This window comes from Mytilus trossulus, chromosome 9 (assembly GCF_036588685.1).
Source record: "Mytilus trossulus isolate FHL-02 chromosome 9, PNRI_Mtr1.1.1.hap1, whole genome shotgun sequence".
Taxonomy (NCBI): domain Eukaryota; kingdom Metazoa; phylum Mollusca; class Bivalvia; order Mytilida; family Mytilidae; genus Mytilus; species Mytilus trossulus.
The window spans coordinates 62599769-62621055 of NC_086381.1; the positions used below are offsets into that span (position 1 = coordinate 62599769).

At 31.0% G+C, this 21287-nt stretch overlaps 1 protein-coding gene across 2 annotated transcripts in view; it reads left to right on the forward strand.

Annotated features, from left to right (window-relative positions):
* Positions 1 to 21287, forward strand: part of LOC134683205 (uncharacterized) — a 66209-nt gene that overhangs the window by 24200 nt on the left and 20722 nt on the right. For both annotated transcript variants that reach the window (XM_063542359.1, XM_063542360.1), the window contains exons 2-5: positions 10396 to 10959; positions 13215 to 13790; positions 15279 to 15377; positions 20095 to 20223. In XM_063542359.1, the coding sequence (XP_063398429.1) occupies positions 10425 to 10959; positions 13215 to 13790; positions 15279 to 15377; positions 20095 to 20223 (1339 nt within the window). In that variant the 5' untranslated portion in view covers positions 10396 to 10424. The remainder of the gene's footprint in view (positions 1 to 10395; positions 10960 to 13214; positions 13791 to 15278; positions 15378 to 20094; positions 20224 to 21287) is intronic.

Consider the following 21287-nt stretch of genomic DNA (forward strand, 5'->3'; position numbering starts at 1 on the left):
CAGTATAGCTCCCCTTTTTTTCAAGCGGGGGTATAATTATTATAAAATAGTGTTGTATGTGAATTAATATTATGCAATCCAATAGTTTTGGAAATGCGTGAAATATTTAAATCTTTTTCTGTCAGTTTAGTTTCGGCTTATGGGTTTTAATGTCCTATGGGTATCATTTGCCACTCATTTAGTTATAAAAAAATCCCGAATGATTATTTTTTATTAGATAAACATTCAGCAGAAGAAACCTTGTTTTAAAGGAAAAACAATGATGTAACCAAATTTTTCATTTTCAAAGAATTGTTACACACATTTAAAACATACTTATGTTACAGTTAAGAAGATAGTGCAAATGTTTTCCAAATCATTGCCGGTATTTATTATATGAGACAACAAAGATAGATATGTCTACACAAAAATTATTTCAATAAAATTGTTATCACGATGTGTTCATTTTTTTAATATTTGTATGCATGGTTATGCAATTCCGAAATTATATGATTGCATATTATTAATTCACACATTATACTATCTTATACTGTTATTGATTCTCATAATATATCTTAGATTATTAATTATGGTGTAACTGAAGTGCATGAATTGTCTTGTATATACGGTTGGTATGTAGCTTTCGGGGAAAATACGTTGTCTTCAACTTTACCAAAGAGGAAAAGCCTTCTTTATAACACTTCGTTTATTGGCTTTAGGTTTCAAAGAGGTTCATGAACCAGAAGATGATTGGTTTCGAAATCGTATGCTTTTTCGTTCATTTATACATGTTACAGTTTCAGGTGAGTATATGTTGACATATCCAGTTGTTAATGAGACTCGAGTTGTCCAGTCTTTATAAGGTAGATTTCTAAGAAGTGTTTTGCAGACTTTTGTTATGTTTTTTTGTTTTCGTATCTAGTGCTTTTCGACGGTAATTTCAATTTTTCTTGGATGGTTTTTTATTGTCCCTTTTGTATTTACTGCCTTATTTGAACGAACGAATCGGTGCGTTGCTCAGCGTTGAAATTAAGGAACTTATGTAATATAATCGAGAAGCGCATCCAAAGAGTATGGTTATAAATCGTGGTATGTTGTTGATGGTAGGTAACTTTCACAGAGTTAAATCCCATTCCTCGTATAACCACAATGAAACGATATAGTTGCTAATGTCCTCATTTTGCAGTCCAATTTTACCGTAATTCACCCTGTCCCAGCTAGCTTGCAGAATTTAATTGTTGAATATTTTGTTAATCTGTGTTCGTTTTGATTAAACATATAATAATTGTCACTGAACTTTTAACGAGTAACATTCAATCAGATGTTGTTTCACATTTATAAAGAATAATTTATTGAAAAAATTAAAATCTATTGATTTATATAACCCTTATCAGTATCATTTGGAAGCGACATGTAATACGCTGAAACTGTATACTTATTGTTTTATATACAAACGACAACGTACAAGATGGATTAAAATCTGTTCTTGTAGTAAGATGAAAAACAATTGACAAAGTATTTGAATTGTGTAACATTACTTTTCTGATGTGTTGCCGAAATTGTGTTCTTGCCTTCTTTTTTGATTGCATTGACACTGTACATCAGTTCGTTCGTTACATGTTAAGAAAATTTGTGTTATCTTTAATTGGAAGTTTAATAGTTACATTTCATTATGGTTTGCACTTTTTGATAGTATGTCTAATTTGTTGATTTTAGGCCTGTATTTTGGTTTGAACAACTTAAGGTTATACACCAGGGAGTGTCGTCACATCAATTGGAAATAAACTTCACCTTTAAGAGCTTGGTTTTTTATTCAGTTGATGATTTTGCCAAGGCCGCAGTACTCTTGATCATACGATTCGGTTTGAATCCTGCATTCGTGTGGTTATTATAACAGTATAAGTCATCGATGTTACCAAAATTTTATTCATAATATGACGACCTATTTTCGTCAACCAGTATAATCACAGTATATCTACTTTTAGCGCAAAAGCATAGGTACATAAAACTGGCTGTTTTGTGTTACGCTTAACTACCAGATATTCTTAATTGTTTACATCGAAACCAACAGTATATATACGTAAGCCAATAATTCGATACAATATAGTTATCTCTATTCTAAAACAAAATAAACAAATTAGTCCATTTCAATTTATTTTTCGTGGTAAAACTTCCTAAAACGAAAATTCACGACACAAGGTGATATGTGTTTCCGTAAACAATAAGTAAAATCAAATGTAAACATCGGTCGTTTTTAAACTTCTTGTACGCCTCAGAATCCAATTAAATAAAATTAAATTAAAAGAACATGTATAGGTGACTATGCCAGAAACAAAATTTATCAGTTGATTATATGATATTACTAAAATTATCATACCGGGCTAAAACGGAAGAGCCAAAACAGTATCGTGTTTATAGGGCACACACGGTTAACAAAATAACCGAATTTGTTTGATTAGGATTGCAATAGTTCATGGCAGTCGTAGATTTGTTTTCATTTAACCATGGGTTGGGCATTTGTATTTGGATGAGTGAATGTCGAATTAATATAATTATAAAAGAGTCAGGTCCTGAGACGATCAAAGGGGAAAGGAATAACACACTTAAAGAAGTTAATTTCGTTTTAATAAAAATATTTATAACAAAGCGGAGACATAAGATCATGTTGCATCAACAAATAATTCTAAAAAAATTAATAGTTTCTTATTTGTAACGTTATCCGTCCGATCATTCAGAAGAAAATATAAAAATCCTGACAAATGGATGGCTGATTCATAGATTGGTGTTGGCTCATTGATTAAAAATGCTGTAAAAACTACTAATATAGGTACTTACTCCAAGGATGACTGGAGTGCTAAAATATCGTCATCCCTTTGTCTTTTTCTGACCGGTAATGCAACTAAAGAAAAAACTATTCGGATATAGAATTTGGCAGTCACGTATAGTCAGAATTAGGACGTTCATCCCTATACCTCGTGTTGAGAAATTCCACGATCTGTGCATAAAGGTGCCCTGCAATAAATGTTTAAATGGTCAATGTGTTGCCAGTGAAATAAATGTCCTTATCCAATGTACCTTAATGTCCCATATCCCTAATTCTCCACCTTCATGCCTGTTGACCCCTTATCAAAAGACTTACCGTTTTTATCAATTGATATTGTTTTCTAGACCTGAATGTGCGTTAAATCATGTTCACTGGACATGACACAAATCGTTATTGACTTTTTTTTATTTGATAATTAATCCTTATGTTATTTCTTGTAATTATAATGGATATAAAGTATTGGCAATCTTCATATTTTATAGAAAGTACAAGTACAAGAGTATATATTGTAAATAAGAGACGAAATATACCAAAGGACATTCAAACTGTTGATGCCATGGCAATAGCACTAAAAACGATCACAAGGCACACAATTATATACAAAACACAACATAGAAACGTAATGTTTGTCTTTTCCTCGTTTTTCGTTATCTTCCATTGTGTTGTCAGTATTTTTTTTACTTACGAGTTTTAATATCTCTTTGGTATTTATCGTCTATTTTGTTGATATGATTATTCTGTGGTAACGTAAGGAAAACAGACGCCATGTCCTTGGTAGTCTGTGTAAATTGATAACGCATTACATTTTATTTGTGTGCTAAAACGACGGATACAATCCATTGAAAGTTGGTCGAAATAACGGCTGATCACATGTATATATCTTCAAACATTATTGTTTATACACCAATTTTTTTGGTGTTCATACAATTTTCTGTAACTACCTTGTCCTAAGAAATTTAATAGAAGTCACATATAGTTTTAGTTTGTAACCCGGATTTGGTTTTTTTTCTCAATCGATTTATGAATTTCGAACAGCGGTATACTACTTTTGCCTTTATTTATATAAAACGAAAAGTGCACAAACATGACATTTATAAAGTTTTACATAGTTCTCTTATAAAAAGTGTTATCTATACTATGAAATGAGAAGACATCATTTTGTGTGTCACTTCTCTTCCTTCCACAGTAAACTGATCATCATGCCTCTGTGTCCTATAGGTACCATACATAGAGTCGCATTTGTCATCATCGCAATTGATTATTCAGTTTGGGTTATTTTGGGAGAAAAACGAAAATAAATGCGTCCGAATATTGTTTCCATCATCGGACGATCGGCAGGAATTTTTAGTCACGGCCAAGACTTCCGTTTATGAGTGTTTTGAAAGTAACACATCACATAGGGACAGGACAAATATTTCGCGTTTTTCTGTATACTAATATGAGGCAGGAATTACCTGTGAAAGGGGGCGAAGTATTGTGTTCCTTCTTTTATTTGACTAAGACTGATAATTCTATATTTTGCTCAAAGTTTCATGACAAACAAGACCGGAAAAATGAAGAAGACTTCTGCACAAATGCGGGAAATAAAAAAGTCTGAAAATAAAAAATTAGATAATTTTTTAATCTTTTTTATTTTTTTATTAATTTTTCAACCGTAATAATGAACTCCGTTCCATTATAAATGAAGTGTATTTGCTATTTACTATCAGTTCCAAGTTTACTTTCCGTGAATATCTCTGATATATTATATATAGAAAATCTCTATATTGGCCATATCGCCTAGGATTGTGAACTTTGAATTAATAGTCAATAAACATGATATAGCAAATACACTCATAGTAAATGTATGTTCATAGTATACAGAAAAAACAGAAATAAGTAAATAAATAAATAACGGACTTTGGAAAAAGAGGGGGGGATAAAAAAAAACAATTGTCCTGTCTCCAAGTACCTTTTACTTTTGATACCATTCCTGATTTTCTCCAGTCATACAATCTTTTACAAAAACTCATCCTTCAACAGTTTGCATACTTTTAACCACGCTCTGATTGCTCAAAATATCTTCAATACCTGTCAAATATGTCAAATCGTTCAGTAATCTAGACAATAATTTATAATTTCTTATCATCTATTTTATGGAATAGCAAAAAAAGTCAACGTAGATATAATGGCTGAATATGATTTTTTTCAAACCATATACTTATTGTGTGTTCATGTTTGAAAATTCCCCTCTTCGAAGGTCTTATTGAAACATTATTTAGGTATTTAAACAGTGTTTATTTATAACCACACTTGACTGCATTTTAGTTTGATGACCTACTAAGATACGATATTTGATATTTATTTGTGTATAGTTTGCGTGTTACTTTTGATTGAAGGTTAACTGGTTTATTGTGAAAAGAAATATAACAAGAAGCAACATTATCATCAAGATCAGAATAGTAGTACGTTTAATGAAATATGATTATTGTAAAACTGTTTTTTAGAAGTAGTACAGTTTGTAATAAAAATCGAACTCATATAAATATATACACCTCGCCAAAAGTTAAGCAACACCTGATAATTTTCCAGAATCGTTTTTTTACTGAATTCATAACTGACCGAATTATTGATACAATGAACTGAATTTGTGTTTTAATAAGAAAACATATAGAATGTTAATTGAAAAGTGAAAGTTTGGACTGTTTTCATGATTGAACTTTTGACTGTTTCATTTTGGGCTAATGGTTGTAAAATGGAAAAATAAAATACAAGATAAAGTTTCAACTTTAACTGAAGTTTTTATAAAGTTTGCTCTGCGCTATACACACTATTCTTTTCAAAACTCGAGAGTGTCAATTTGTGAATAAATGAAAGTACAATTTAGGTCAATAGCGATTGTATCATAGCGTCTCGTGCGTTGAACTAAGTATCGTAATGTTCTAACAGAAATTCTTTGCCATTCATCAATCAAGGCTGCTTGTAATTCCTGTAAATTCTTACTAGCTGGAACCCTGTTGTTGACTTTTCGAGCAATATCATCTCAAACATGCTAAATGGAAATCATATCCGGTGGTATTGGTGGCAAAGGAATAGTGCCAATTGCCTCCTGACGTAAATTATCGGATACCATGCGTTCTCTGTGTGGTCTGGCATTATCTTTATTATTATTATTATTATTTCATATTTTCTTAAACTGGTAGTATGACCTTATTCAAATATAATATTTATTCTCTCCGGCAACCCCAGGTTATTCAACCAATACAAACTGACCGATATGCAATAGCATAATTAGTGTTGGAAGTGGCTTTAAATTTCAATCAATCATTCATGCTTCAACGATTTAAAATGTGTCGTCGATGTCTTACGGTACAATAATTTGTAACAAAGTTGTTTATGGATCTGTTTGTGATGTGAAGTTATGATATAAAAATAAGAAGTTTTTGATTATTCTGTTATTTATCTTATTCTTGACAGAAGCCATATTCATGGTTGACGTTGAGTTTTTAAATCTTTTGTTATATTATATTGTTTTATTTAACAAAATCACAAAATAAAACATTTTTGTGCTATTACACTTTAATAGTTTTATATAAGTTACCTTAAAAATTCATTTTACATATTTAACTTTTACTTTGTTTTTGTCAGTTTAAAATGACCTGTTATTAATTATTGAAAAGATAAAGGTTTATTTGAATAAGGTGTGTCAGAGGTTAATGTGTAAAATTCTAAACTGTCAGACCACCACCTTCAGAGGTTCACTTATGTCGAAGCTCATGATCAAGTTCAATACTTCTTAAACTTGTATTTCATAAACTTGTTCGCTTGTTGAAGTGCATTCTCAAGCATATAACTAAATTTCCTTCGGATTAAAAAGAATTAACTTTGATTGATACCTCCTTAAAACTGTAAAAATATTACAAAGGCTAACTGGGTTAAAGAAATAAAGTCAGCTCTTTTCCCATTCCGGCAGTAAAGTCCTTTGTAAAAGTAGACCTGCGTTTGCCTGATACATTGTGGAAGCCATATCTTGTAGGATTTCGGACGTTGGATTATATTATATTCATGCATCATATAATTATAGTGTCCAACACTCTGCACATTCAACAATCCTTTCAACAGCCTTAAGATTGTAGGTATGTTCAGAGGCAACATTTTTGTCCAAATCCTACATTTCCTGATTTTTCAATTTAATTTCAAATTCCCCTCGATCAACCCTACCTTAGTGAACATAGTTATGTGTATGTTTAAGCATTGAACTGTAAATGCATTAAAAATTCGCAATTAAGGTTGAAAAGCTTAGACTCCTTGAAAACAATAAGGCTTATCAATTCAATCATTTGATTATTTAAATCTAAATCCAAACATTCCCACTTTTTAAACTAGTACTCTGACGAATCGCCAGTGGAAAAAAAAGTTGCATATGCTGCAAGTCACAGAAACGACCTGCAAATCTCTTGTTTCAACATGCTATCTGCATGCCTGTTCAGGCAAAAGCGATAATTTTGACTATCCAGTCAATTTCTGATGCTGATTTATCAAAATTGATCATATTTGTTTACTTACTTTTATGTCTTCGCGTGTTACTGTATGTTCCAATTGTCGTTATCTTCGTTTTCTCGAATGTGATCTACCGAACTGAACTTATCATCAGGTTTGTACTAACATGACAAACACGACAGATGTAACGTATTCCGGGTCAGTAATATAGACGCAAGATGAACCAAGTGGTATTTGGCGTGAATCGACAATACATTCGATTATATTTTTATGACGTTAAAATTTCGTTTTTATACTTAACATGATATAAAACTTAGGTTCAGTTAAAAAAAAACGAATGGTACAATAAATTGAAAGTAAAATGAAAATACTGCTAACCATCTTATAATTCTATATATTCTATACCTTTCTGTTTATACACGTATAAATGATAGTACCGGGTTCTTAAGGAAATCATATAGGGTTAAATTGAAAGCAAACATTTAAAAAAAACCTGATACGTGATACATTAAGAATTAGATCTGACCATATTTACTTACCAGACATTTACTTTATATAAGACTGAAGTTTTTAAATTTTAATTTAGAACTATTCAACATGTATATTATCGTTAAAAAAAGTCCGCATATATGTATGTGAGAAGAACTACTAGGTATACATTATATTAGTTGAATAAAGTAAAGAACTTTTTTTCAATTCATATCGTAGCATTATTTATATTTGACATTTATCTACTACTTTGTTCTTACCATACAATATATTTTGGCATTTAAAACGTGTTTATTGACAACAACACTTGACTACAATTTTTTTGTTTTGAGACCTCTTACAATGGCGATTTTATTACCGTTTAAAGTGTCTGTTACCTTCTGCTAATGGTGTTCCCATTCATTATGTACAGAACCGATTAACAACAGATCAACGTTAACATTTTGATCAAGATCAAATGATAGTAGGTATAATTAAGTATGAATATTGTAGGACTATTTGGACAATTCATTATATGAGCGGGTCCTTTTTTTGCAACATTCAAATTATCCATTTGATCTTTATGTTCACTTTTTTATTTGTAATAAAGAGCTCAGGAAAGGGTATTGGACAAAACTGATATCAATAATTAATTGTCATTAACAAAATGTCATGTTAATATGTTTTATCCGGTACTATGACCATATCATAATGTTCGCTTGATACTGAGATTATTTTGAACTGCATGATTTTACATGTAAGTTATTTGATAAAGGTATCAATTAATTTAATTTAGAGATTGAATCTGAATTGATTTTTTATATAAAATATAACCCTGAATAGGAGCTTATTATCAAGTGCTTAGTGTACAACATTTACAATGTATATTGAGGGCCAGTAAAGTTACATAAACATCTTGGTAACGTTTCGTTAAAACAAACACTCCAGTAAACGGTATCCACAAAATTGTTGATCGAATTTGATTTATAGGAACATGTTCTCTTTAAAAGGTCCATTTATGTTTTTATAAGTTTTTATTGGATGTAAGAACAGTAAGTATTTATTGAGTGCAAGAAAAAAACGTCTCCAATTTAGCACCTCAATCATGTCAATAGACAAACTATGATATCCAACTCTATTATGTTTGGCTTGACAAGATATTGATAATAGAAATCCTCTAGGGAAAGGATCATTAGAAATCGATATAAGATATCAGATACCCTTATATTGATGTATTTTTGTTATACATATGTTATACATATGTCATCTCTTCATTCAAAACGTTATCATAAAAACAAGAGTTAAGGTAAAATTGATTATAATTATAATAATCTCTTTAACATGATTCGAAGAAGCTAAACAATTTTCAAAATAAAATGTCAAACTACATACAGAGTCTCTGGATGAAGTTTCTTTAAACTTGTTGATTATCTGTAAAGGTAATTCGGATTTTGTGTGTCTCAAGCTTTACAAACAAATGACTAATGCTAAACAACGATATAACGCAATTCGTTCGACAAAAAAGATATAAAGAATTGTTCTTTATCACGAACTGTTTAACAAAGGTGCATTGATCAGTATGTGTATGTATGATTTTAAACGAAATAAGTACTTTGCAATTACCTTAATTTGGTCAAAAGCCATATACATCGTTTTGGTTGGTTTCATCTTTATATATTTTTGTAATATCAGCAGGTAAGAAGCTCAAAATTAAGAAAAAAGCTTGTTAATACATTTGTTACAATATCATTTGAGTAACCTTCAAGAATACGGTTATCGATATCAGTTTTGTAAAAATCTCAAACAAGGAAAATAATAATTCAAGTTTTCCTCTTAAAATACGATATCTGGAGGCAACATGTACAACACAACATTTGGAATATTATGAGCACGACGACAAACACGATTATAAAATATGATGGTGTCTTTTAATTTCAAATCAATGTTGACGTGTGTCATAACTTTAACTTGAACGCGATAACTAGATGTCATTTTTTGACACTAGGCACCCTTCTTATAATCAATGATTTAGATAACGTAGTAAGTTGGCTTATATTTTCCTAGAACTATTCGTCCTGCGGAGTCTGATAAGTGTGTTTTAGATTAAGCTCATATTTGTCTATATTTTTTTTTATAATTTAACTGTAATATATATATATATATATTTATGTATATTTATGACTTTAACCGCATGAAAATTCTAGTGATTGAACAGCACATTCACTGGAGTGATGCCAAGCGACAGGTTCCGGAAAGCGTTTGGATAAGGGAACTAAATGTACATCATCCAAACGGCATCAATAAGAAATACTAACAGTTTTGTTTTATATATATATAGTGTCTAAAAATAGCAACAATCAACATTCAATCTATCTAGGTGTGGATCAGTTTGTAAATAAACTGATGCAGTTACTAAATTGAATTATGTAAGTGTCTAAGAATGTAACTTTAACACACTAATGTGATAACACCTAATTTTATAACACTCATTAGTGTGTTAAAGTTACATTCTTAGACACTTATATATATATATATATATATATACGAGTCTAAATTGAAAACTACGTTCAAACCTATGACTGCGTTGGATAAAAATATATACATTGATAAGTATTTACACGTCTTTTTCTTGATCACTCTTTTAGTATGTACTTTGAATACACCAGCTTGCAATATGTCTACATCAGCAGCAAAAAGAAAGGCAACACTAGGCAAACATGTCCTGGTACTATTTCCAAAAGTCATGCAAACTATATTAAAGGAACATATTACTCCAAAAGGATTACAAGTGAAATATAGGCAGAACGACATCCGTACCGCTTTAACAGATAGTGAGATTTCCTTTATGGAAAAACTTCCAAGTTTAGATGAATTCACAATTGAGTTATGCTATAAGATATTGCGATATGAACATGTAATACATGAACCAAAGTGTACATGGGGGAATGTTCCTAACAGTACAGAAGTGGAAATCTCTGATGATATTCAGCGAATACTCAATTTAACGAATGAAGTAATCGGGGAAATGTCAGCAGAAATACCGATCGAATATTACGAAGACTTTCAAAAGAAAACGCAAGAAATACTCAAGAGAATTGATGCATATCTTAATCATGATTCATGTTTAAAACTGTACAAAACAATTAGCAAATCAGATATGAATTATATTGAAATTATTTCAAAACTGGCAGATGTTAAGCCAATTATTGGTAAGTAAAAACAACAATTTATATATCTCCTTCAAGAAAAATTATTAAATGCTCGTGTTATCAAAATACAAAATACTTAGTATATAATTTTAAATAACAAAAAAAACCTACAAAAGAATGAACCAAATGAATAAAACTCAGGAAATTAAGAAGCAACATAAAATTCCATGATTGCTTTAGTTTTAAATGGTACTAGCTACGAATTATATACTTTTAAAATAAAAATATGGTTTTTATTTGTTCCATTCTTAATAAAAGTGGCAATGTGAAATAATAATTCGACAGCAGTTATCGGTGGTCAACTCGATAGTTATTTAGATTCACAGTAGACTAAAATACACACAAAACGATGATATATATTATCGAGCCAATGACTTGTTAATTGTTTATTTCATACTTTTCGTGATTTGAGTATACGTTTTAGTATGTTATAAATGAAGTATGAGAATTTGAATCAATTCGTTGAACACGAATTTGACAGCTTAAACCCCTCTAAAACATATCAACATTTGAGTAATAATATCAGAATACGCAGTCGTCTAGAAAAGTTATTCCAATGAAAACCAGACATAATACAAACTTTCTTCGTAGTTAACGTATATTCGTCTGTTTACTACATGTGTCTGTGATATTAGGTTAACGCGCGTTATTGCGTTAATACTGTCAAAATTAAATTCCTTATGATTATAAGTTACTTCTTACAACTTCGGAAGAAATTCTTTAAAATGTGTTGTATTATGTCAGTTTCTGTATTGAAGTCCTGAATAACTCCTTGATTTCAACCTATTGCGTTTGTTTGTGACTTCTAAATGCTGTATAACCTCGTTATTTGCAAGTGTTCTGTTCCCTCTTGAGTTTCTGTTTTGCAACACGATAATTTTTGCGTTTTTCTACTGTATTTTTCCGCCCAATTATCCTATCACATTATTTCTAATATTCAATACTTGTACTGTGCTATTTTATCGATTGAAGTGTTACAATAGAATAACTATATATACATATACATATATATAAAGAAAGGAGAACGAGATATACATGTTCCGGATCATATGAGTATTTGGACCATACGCGTATGGTCGGGGTAATTAACACTCTGTTACAGTTTACTTTTATAACTTCTAAACTATTCATATGGTATGACCGTTCATTAAAAAGACATTATCATATAGGTTATTTTATTATTATGTTATAATAATAAGATAAGCTAAATAAAATTTAAATTTACATAATTGATTTTACTTTCTTGTCAAAACTATAATAAAGATATTTTTGACAAATGGTAATTACCGATTTGTTATTACGAGTGAATGGCAATATGTCGACTTAAAAAAAATTCTTAATGAACTTTTACACAAGAAGTCACTGGAAAGTAACATAGTTTATTCAAGTTGTCTTGTGAATATGGTGTATTGTGTTGCTATATTTAAGATCTAGAGCTTCTTTAAAAAAACATATACATATCGGAATGGCCCAATACCTAGGTATCACTGTACGCAGCTACAAAATGGCTAGCTTTTCACTCGCAAACAAAAGGTGTAAATTAAAAGGATCGTGCACAACCAAGACTTGCAAATGCAAAACAGCTATGATACCATGTGGAAGTAAATGTTACCCCAAGCATACGAGCAAGAATGTAATAAGCGATGAAAACTAACTATGTCATCATTATTTAATTTTTACGTAGTATTTGAATTATAAAAAATAATACATTTTCATGTAATCATTATTGGTTTTTTTTTTAGATAAAGTTTTTGTATTATTGAAACTTTAATAATGTAATTTTAAAAAAGAATACCTATATGGTCCAAATACTCATATGGTCTGGCCCGTTAATAAACAAACGAGTAATATTCTCATTTTGTCCGACCATACGCGTACGGTCGGACCATAAGAGTATACGCGTATGGTCAAAATACTCATATGGTCCGGAACATACACACAATGATCAACTTTCAGAAATAGAGAGGACTGTTTGCCTTTTGTCTGTTTAAGATTTGTATTCATTGTTTTCTTTTAGCAGCCATTAAACTATTTTCTCAAAATCTAAATTCTCAAAGATGTTTTATTATCATACAATTATAAAATCCTATGTTAGATGGAATTATCAATAAATGTGCATGAATATTAGGAAAAAAATCTTCTTTCAACCGTAATGTGGACAAACGACATGTTATGAATGAAATATATGAGGCCACATTGACTGACAACAAACAATCATTAAGTAATGGCGTAATAAAATTTTCCTATTCTTGCAGTGAGAGCTAATAGAGATTCGGATGTGGATGAGAGTTTCAAAAGAGAATTTTATTCAAGAATTTCGCTGGTTGTGATTGAAAAATTGCCAAAAATCCTTAGAAATATACTACAATCATCTGTTTCCGCACGCGATCTTTACGGTATGTGCATTCCAAAACTACATTATTTTAATACGGATCAACAGACTAGCTTACAGACGTTGCGACGGTCAGGTTCTTATGATTCATTGGATATCGGTCTGATCTATAAATTGTTTAGACTGTTTTCACTGATACCCCCGCCTACAAAGGGATGGGGAATGTATCCCGACAAAACTGACATTAAGGTAGCAGATGACGTAGAACGCATACGTCAATACAAAAACAAAATAGCTCATAGATGCAACCCAGACTTTGACAAGGACGAATTCGATGATTACTTCAACAAATTTCGTGATATTGGTCATAGAATGGATGCTACGTTTTTCCAAAAGACAAACTATGAAAATGAAATTATTGAAATCAAGACCTGCAGGCTGGATTCTGACATTCAGATCAAATACACAGACGCAATGAAGCAGTTAGAGAGCATAAAATGTAAGATACATACAACCTTTTAATACCTTATTAATTTTATTATTATATATACGTTATTTGTACGGTATTTAATATCTGGATAGTCCTTGTACCTGCGAATCTAACAGGTCTAATTACTGACATGTTTTTGTTTCGACAAAATATGAAAATGCAACAATACTTTCATTGATTTGTTCTAAAGGAAAATGCACTATACGAGTAATCATCAAATGGTGGCATGTTTGAAGATCTTCATGTTCTGATCTTTTTTGCTATTCGTAGTTTCTCCATATCTATATTTTAAGATAAAAAGGTAAGAAAGAATTAGCTTAAAACGTCATTTAAGGACAGAAACTCCTTAACGAATTACGTAATGGTATCGGTCATATGCTATTTTTGTAGATCTTATATTTTTATGTTTATCTCAATTTCTAAAATGAATGGAAAGTAACCAAATAACTATTTAACGCCAATAGTTCATTTATTTTATTCAAGTTGGTTGTGTGTAATTAAAGAACAGATTTTTTTTAAATCAACGATGACGACGGAAGACGGAAGCCCAGTGTTTGCGAAAGATCACACGGTCCTTAAACTTTAAAAAAGACTAAAATGACAAAGGGTCACAATGAAATCAAAAGAGACACTGATATGATTATTTCCAAAAACGAGAAACAGTTATTACTATGAAAAACACGTTACTACATACACAAGGGCTGCGGTTCACTGATTTATGTGATTCAACGAATGTAATTATAACAAAGAAGATGTGGTATGATTGTTAATGAGACAGTTTTACAACAAATATCAAATAAAGTGAATATAAGCAATACCGGACGATCTTCAGGAATGAGAAAAATATATACGGTTTAGTCGGCTAAAACGGCCTTGACAAGAAAAATACTTATTTTAGAAAACTTACTGCCTAATTTATAAAAGAAAACTATTTTCAAACAACGACAGTCTACGAAATACTTTTGACAGGCATATAACATGTATAAGGAATCTAGAAGGGTCAAACATGATTGTTATGGATCAATCCTTGTTTTAAGTGGTCTAGTGATGTTACAGCACAACATCAGAAAAAAATATAAAAATCGGTTAAAATGATTAGACTCATCTGATAGATCGAAAAAAAAGCGGAATACCATCTAACAAAAACACTATCCGGACGAGACAGAGTATTTGTACGTCCCTTAGAATAAATAGACACACCATACATATCTTAGAGATACTGACAACTGGGTTAAAGCCAATAACAGCTGATAAAAAATATGTATCTAAGGCTATAATATCAATCAATAAGCAATCAGTATTCAACTGTTTAAGTGTAAAGACATTATTAACATGACTTTATGGAATGCAAACATATAGGTATTAATTGCTTGTAGAACGTGAATACAGCAAATCTTAAGTTGAACACATTCATTGTTTGATGTATTGTATTTGAATGATTTACAACACATTTATTTCGATATATTGATATTGTTTTAAATAATTAGTCATTTTCAGTGAGATTTGAAAAAAGACCTTTAAAAATTTTTTGGGAAGAAAACCTTGATACATCTTTGGAGAACCTGAGATCTCTGGTACGGAAAGAAACAGTAGAAGGTAATATACTTGAATTTACTGAATTTGTTTTTATAATTCCATTATATTATTCAAAGACAAAGTAGTTTATCGACATTCAATTTACATGAATCCTTTAATAAGATTCAGCTCTAATTACGCATAAAAGACTTTAAAAATCGTGTGAAAACAAAATTAGCAAGACCGTCTGCGGGGACAAGGGTATAAATCTTCTTCTCTGCATGAATCATCCGCCATGAAAATGGACAATTAGTTGAATGCAAAAATCGGGAAGAGACACCATCGTTAACCTAAAAAATTGTACAACTATGTAGTTTTGATTCTATGATCCCGTCTGATATTTAGTTGAAACAGATTTTGCGCATGAAAAAAACTATTGTAAATGAAGTCCGTTTAGTGTGAAGATAGTTCATGTACAATCGTAATTGATAGATTGAGATTAATAAAGGCCAAACAATTGAGTAGATGTCACGTTATTGCTGCGAAATTAGAATTTGACAATTTGGTAGTTGAATCATTACGTTTTTTCATGAATCTAGATTGAAGCCGTATTTCTGTGTCGATATCGAAGAAATTATCAAGATATTAACTTCTACTTCATGCAGTATTCTTACTCTTTTATATATTTACAAGGATATATAAGATCTAAGCACGCATTGAAAAGTGCGTTGCTAAGTGACAGGACATTATCAATTTATTTGAAAGCGAAATAAAAGAATAGTGCTTAAAACGGGTTATTTATTTTAGATTTTTTATTTGGTTCATATTTGTAAAAGTCTAGGAGTGACAGGACAGGATAATACCATTGAAAGGTTAACAAATGAATTTAACAAAGATCGTTTTCCATATTTTTTTTAGATTTTGATGTGGGTTCTGAGTTAATTATGATTAAAGAACAAATTGGCCACTAGGAGCGCAAAATTAGTACCTATTAGAATAACCACTGCCTGTTGGGAAAACAAATCAACCGAACTAAACTTATATGTGACCGACAAAACAAATTCTAGCATTGTAATGATACCCTCTTCAGAGTTTTCGTTGTTGGAATCAGTGTTGTGCCTCACAAAGTGGTATTGTTCAAGAAAAAAACAAGGTCTTCGACTCCCATTATGTAAAAGTTGTGAGTTATAGCACTTATTTCCGGATTTTTTTTTAACTTAACAAGGGAAATTGATTGAATTGCAAAATTGTTGAGATTGTTACTGAATTTTGATCTTTATAGTATTTAAGATTCCCAATCTAATTGACACTATTACTTTAACATACCTTATATACCTATATGGAGTTATTTTCTTTCAGAACGTCAGGTCATTCTTTTTCGGAATCAACCCGGACGATACCATGTTTCAATGGTATATGCTCCAAGGCATAAAATAATGACCTGTGTAAGGTCATTATTTTCCTTGATAAACATGCAATCTATGATTTACTTCAAAATTTTATTCGTCTGATAGTTTTTTGTTGCCGATTTGGAAATTTATTTTCTAAAGTTCAACCGATGATAGATGTAAAAGAAACCGTCATTGTAGACCCGCAATTTAATTTTAGAAACAAATAACGTGAAGTTTTGTTGATCAATCGCTATAATAAAGAAACATTATCATATAGGTCAGATGAATTTTAATGTAGACTTTCATAAAATAAATCCAGATTTAACATATTCGTGTGTAAGATTTTGAAAATCTTATTGAGTCAAACTGAATAGTTTAATTGCTTAACGTCCAGTGGCAAATGTTTCATGCATATTCATCTAACGATACACACTGAATAGGAAATCATACTGTCACCTACATGTATTTATATACGTCTTCGTGTCAGTTCGTTACTTTTTAAAATTTTAATGTATATCTTTTACTCTATCAAATGATTAACTAATAAAATAATCTTATATTCGATTGAATAATTGAATCTCACGAAAGGGTCGGTAGGGAGGGTATATAATTTTATCCTGATTATCTTATAATAAAACGTATTGCTTTTCGAAAGACAATCTTTCTGAATTTTTCATTCGATTCAAGTAAAATGGTAAAATAAATAACAACTTTTCCGCGATAGAAATAACATAACAAAAAGGAAAGAAAAAACATACCCCCTCCCCCTTTTCCATAACCTAAGTGATACAAAAAATAACTTACAATGTGTCTTGTATTTGTAATACACCGTTATCGGATGGTAATAATACATTTGTGTCTTACTTCATGCAGTTACAGTAATATTTTTATTGTGTAGGGATAACAATTTTTAAAAGGTTTATATCTAAATTACGTAGTTAGTGAGTTTTATTTCACATTTAAATGAGCCGCAGGGCGCATTAAAACCTGAACGCATTAGAAAGGAATAACCCACTTTAGTGTTGCCGGTAAAAAAGGATACTAAATTTTACAAATCTTTATAAAATTAATATTTTTTGACGGTATATAAGTCAGATAATGCATATTTTAAGGTTTTTCTTGTCGTAGAACACACCTTGGGGTGTCAGGATTGTTCAAAGAAAGACCGACCGGAGGGAGGTCTTTCATTTGATCAATCCTGACACCCCTCGGTGTGTTCTACGACAAGAAAAACCTTACAATATGCATTATCTATAACTTATCCAAATATTTCTAAAAGCCATCTTTTATTGTCAACTTTAAAAGAACTTTAATAGGATGTTTTGTTGACTTTTCGGTGAAATATCGTATTATAGTCTTCGCCTTTTCTTATTTTATAAGCAAAAGAGGGATTATTCTAAATGATTTCATAGACTCAAGAATCCCTAATAACTAATTTTAGCATAAATTGCACCTTATATAAGAAAGCCAGATTTTGATTGGTTTATAGCCAGTGTATTTTCCTCATTTCAAAAGAATGTGCCTGTTTTCACTACTGCCGGTGAATTTGCCTCAAATACCCGGGTATTTGCCACTATTCCTTTTTTACCCTCTAGAGCATTTTTCAGCATTTTTCGGATATGACGTTACAAAAAAGCGAGCTAACGCGTATTAGTACATGTATAATTCGCGTGGTTCTATGATAATATCCTGTTATCCTCATAATTATGCATAAACATGTTAATGAATTACAGCTTTCAAGTATAATTTTTTTATCTTCACCTGTACAGAGAGTTTCAATTCAAATCTGTTCGGTGTAATTAATTGATTAAACAGATATATCATGTTAAGGTGGGGTATTTGCGAAAAATACCAGTCTTGGGGCCGAATTTCTCTCGCCTATCGGCTCGGTTAGTTTTACAGTCCCTTGACTGGTATTTGTCGCAAAAACTCCTCCATAATATGATATATATGTTCGATATGCATATATTAATAAAAGTATTTGTATGATGGAACAATAACCTAAATATTTTGTGGAGAAAAGATAAAGTATCCAGAATCTCGGATTCCTTTCTAAGGTCAGACACCCTGTGTCCATGGTACAGTTATTGAATGTACCTCTGAATGAATGAGCGAATTGCTTCGATCCTTTCATATACATTTATGTCCAGTGTTGATTGATCGGGCTCGCACCTGACCTATTGTATGGTATAGTTCTCAAACCGCTAAAATCAGTAACTCGAAGTTCTTGTTCAAGTTGATGGACTAATGAATGGGATATTTTTGTATTTACACTTCTCAAATTTGTTAATTGTTTAACAGTAACAACGTATCCAGCTATGATATGATCATAAAGACTATATATTTAATTGGAAGACAAAGAAAAAGGCAATCGAAATGCTTGGATTTTCTAAGCTCACATATAGATATCTGTGGTTACAAATATTGAATGCAAAAGGTATTGGAATTAACAGGTGTAGTTTTATCTTTCAGAAAGTCAGTTTCTGCACTTATATATTTCATGGAATTACATTTCTGTAAATTTGAAAAAAAAGTTATCTTTTCAATTTCTGAAGTGTTGTGAATGTATTACAAAGGTCAGGGGTTAACAGTTTCATGACTTATCGCAACTAATATATATAATAGTCGCTTTCTTTATCAATTAAGGAATAGTTTTGGTCTCTAGAAATATTGAATTTAGCTTTGATAATGGTAGATAATACTTCATTTTGTAATGTTTAAATCCATACTTAGAACTAAATTTATTCTAATGACTTATGTCTGTGCTTAGTGTTGATTGCCATAGTATAAAAATAATGAGGAAAAGTAATGTTTTCTGATCCCAAATTTTCTTAGCAAAACAAATATGTATTTCCCTCGGCATTGACAACAATGATTTCAAAATGATAAAGTATGTGGGATTTCCAAAAAACAAAGATGAATTTGTAATGGTGACCGTCAAATTCATTTAGAGTAGAGTGCAGTCGTTCTCTTAACTCTGAGTAAGCAGTTTTGTATTACAAACACGCCATTGTTAATCTATTCTGAATAGTATAAAAATGAAAGAGCTTAACGTTTTAACAGAGATATGTGAATGCCATACAACGAGACAATGAGTATGTTACTGCTGATACATGAGAAGTTGGCAATCAGAAAGTTCAAATAATCATGTTTGTCAAAGATTACAATTTGAAGCCGTCCAAACAGCCTAACAAGTAATAAAAAAAAGTCCAGTATTTTTTTCGTAAATTTTATACATCTGAAACACAAGTATTATTAGCCATTTATTTAAATATCTCACAAGTACTTTAAACAGTTCATTATCATGCTAAAACATTGAACGATCTGCATGTTCTATAGTTTTGTAAATCAGATACATAACAGCTATATAATTTTTTATCTAATATTCAGAAATTTCTGTTGTGTAGGGAAACTCCGTATACAGATCATCTTCCAGAACAAGGAAGATGTCGAGAGCACTACTGACATCCTTAATTCACTCAGGGACGACATAAATAAAAACTTGAGTGGAATAGAATTCATCGTAGCCATAAAAGGTAGTTTAATTCTGATTGTGTATATTTAAAGACACAGACTAAAGTTAAAAAAGAACCGATTAAAACAGGTTAACACTGTTATCGCAATTTCAAAAAAAAATATTCCATCATTAGTGACAGGTTGATTTCTAAATGTAATAATGTTCATGCTCAGTCTACTAAATTTCTATATTAAGTGATCAGAGTTGGTAGTCTTGATCAAGAATAGTTATTTCTAAAATGATATTTCCATTTTTTGATTTATCTCCCTTTCATTAATTTCATAAAACAACCATTTTCATGAATACATTTATAAATTGAATAATGTCATTCAATCATGTTTAGTTTCTTGCTTGTGCAATATCGACAATTACAGATTTCACGATACTTTTTAAAGTTTCTCGTTGGTTCTTCTTCTGTCATATTACAGATCAGCTGTATTATATATCGTAGAGATACAGAGTGTTTTTCAGCCTTATATTAACATCACTTGCAATCCGATGGATACAATCTGTGGTAGAGTTGTCACTAGTTCAGGCGTTTTTTGATATAATTATTTACATTGTGTATGTGATTGCAAGATTTGTAAGATCCTTTACGATTATCAGCCTTGTATCTCCATCACTGGTGATCCGATAGATAAAATCTGTCGTAGAGTTGTCACTAATTCAGATGTACTTATAATATGTTTAGTAATGTGACAGCATCCTACATTAATTTGTTAGATTTGTAAAATTCCATCTTCTTTCCTTATATATATCATGTACTGTGTTACGACGCTAGATAAAAACTGACGACGAAAGGTAACATTCGGCCACCGAAAGCTTGATTTTTGTCGAGCCCAGGTGGTCGAATGATGTAGCACCTGGCATAGTGCAAGGGAACATAATGCCAAATAGTAGCATGCGTTTGAATTCAGGCCAGGGAAGAACACACAATTGATTCCGCAAATTTACAGATCTATCATATATACATATAAATATTAACCCTGCAATTGAGTGTCTTATCATACAGAAACAGCCCAGCAGGTATCGCTTGGCTGTATCTGTATACTACACAGATATCGCTTTAAAGCTCCGCCCATT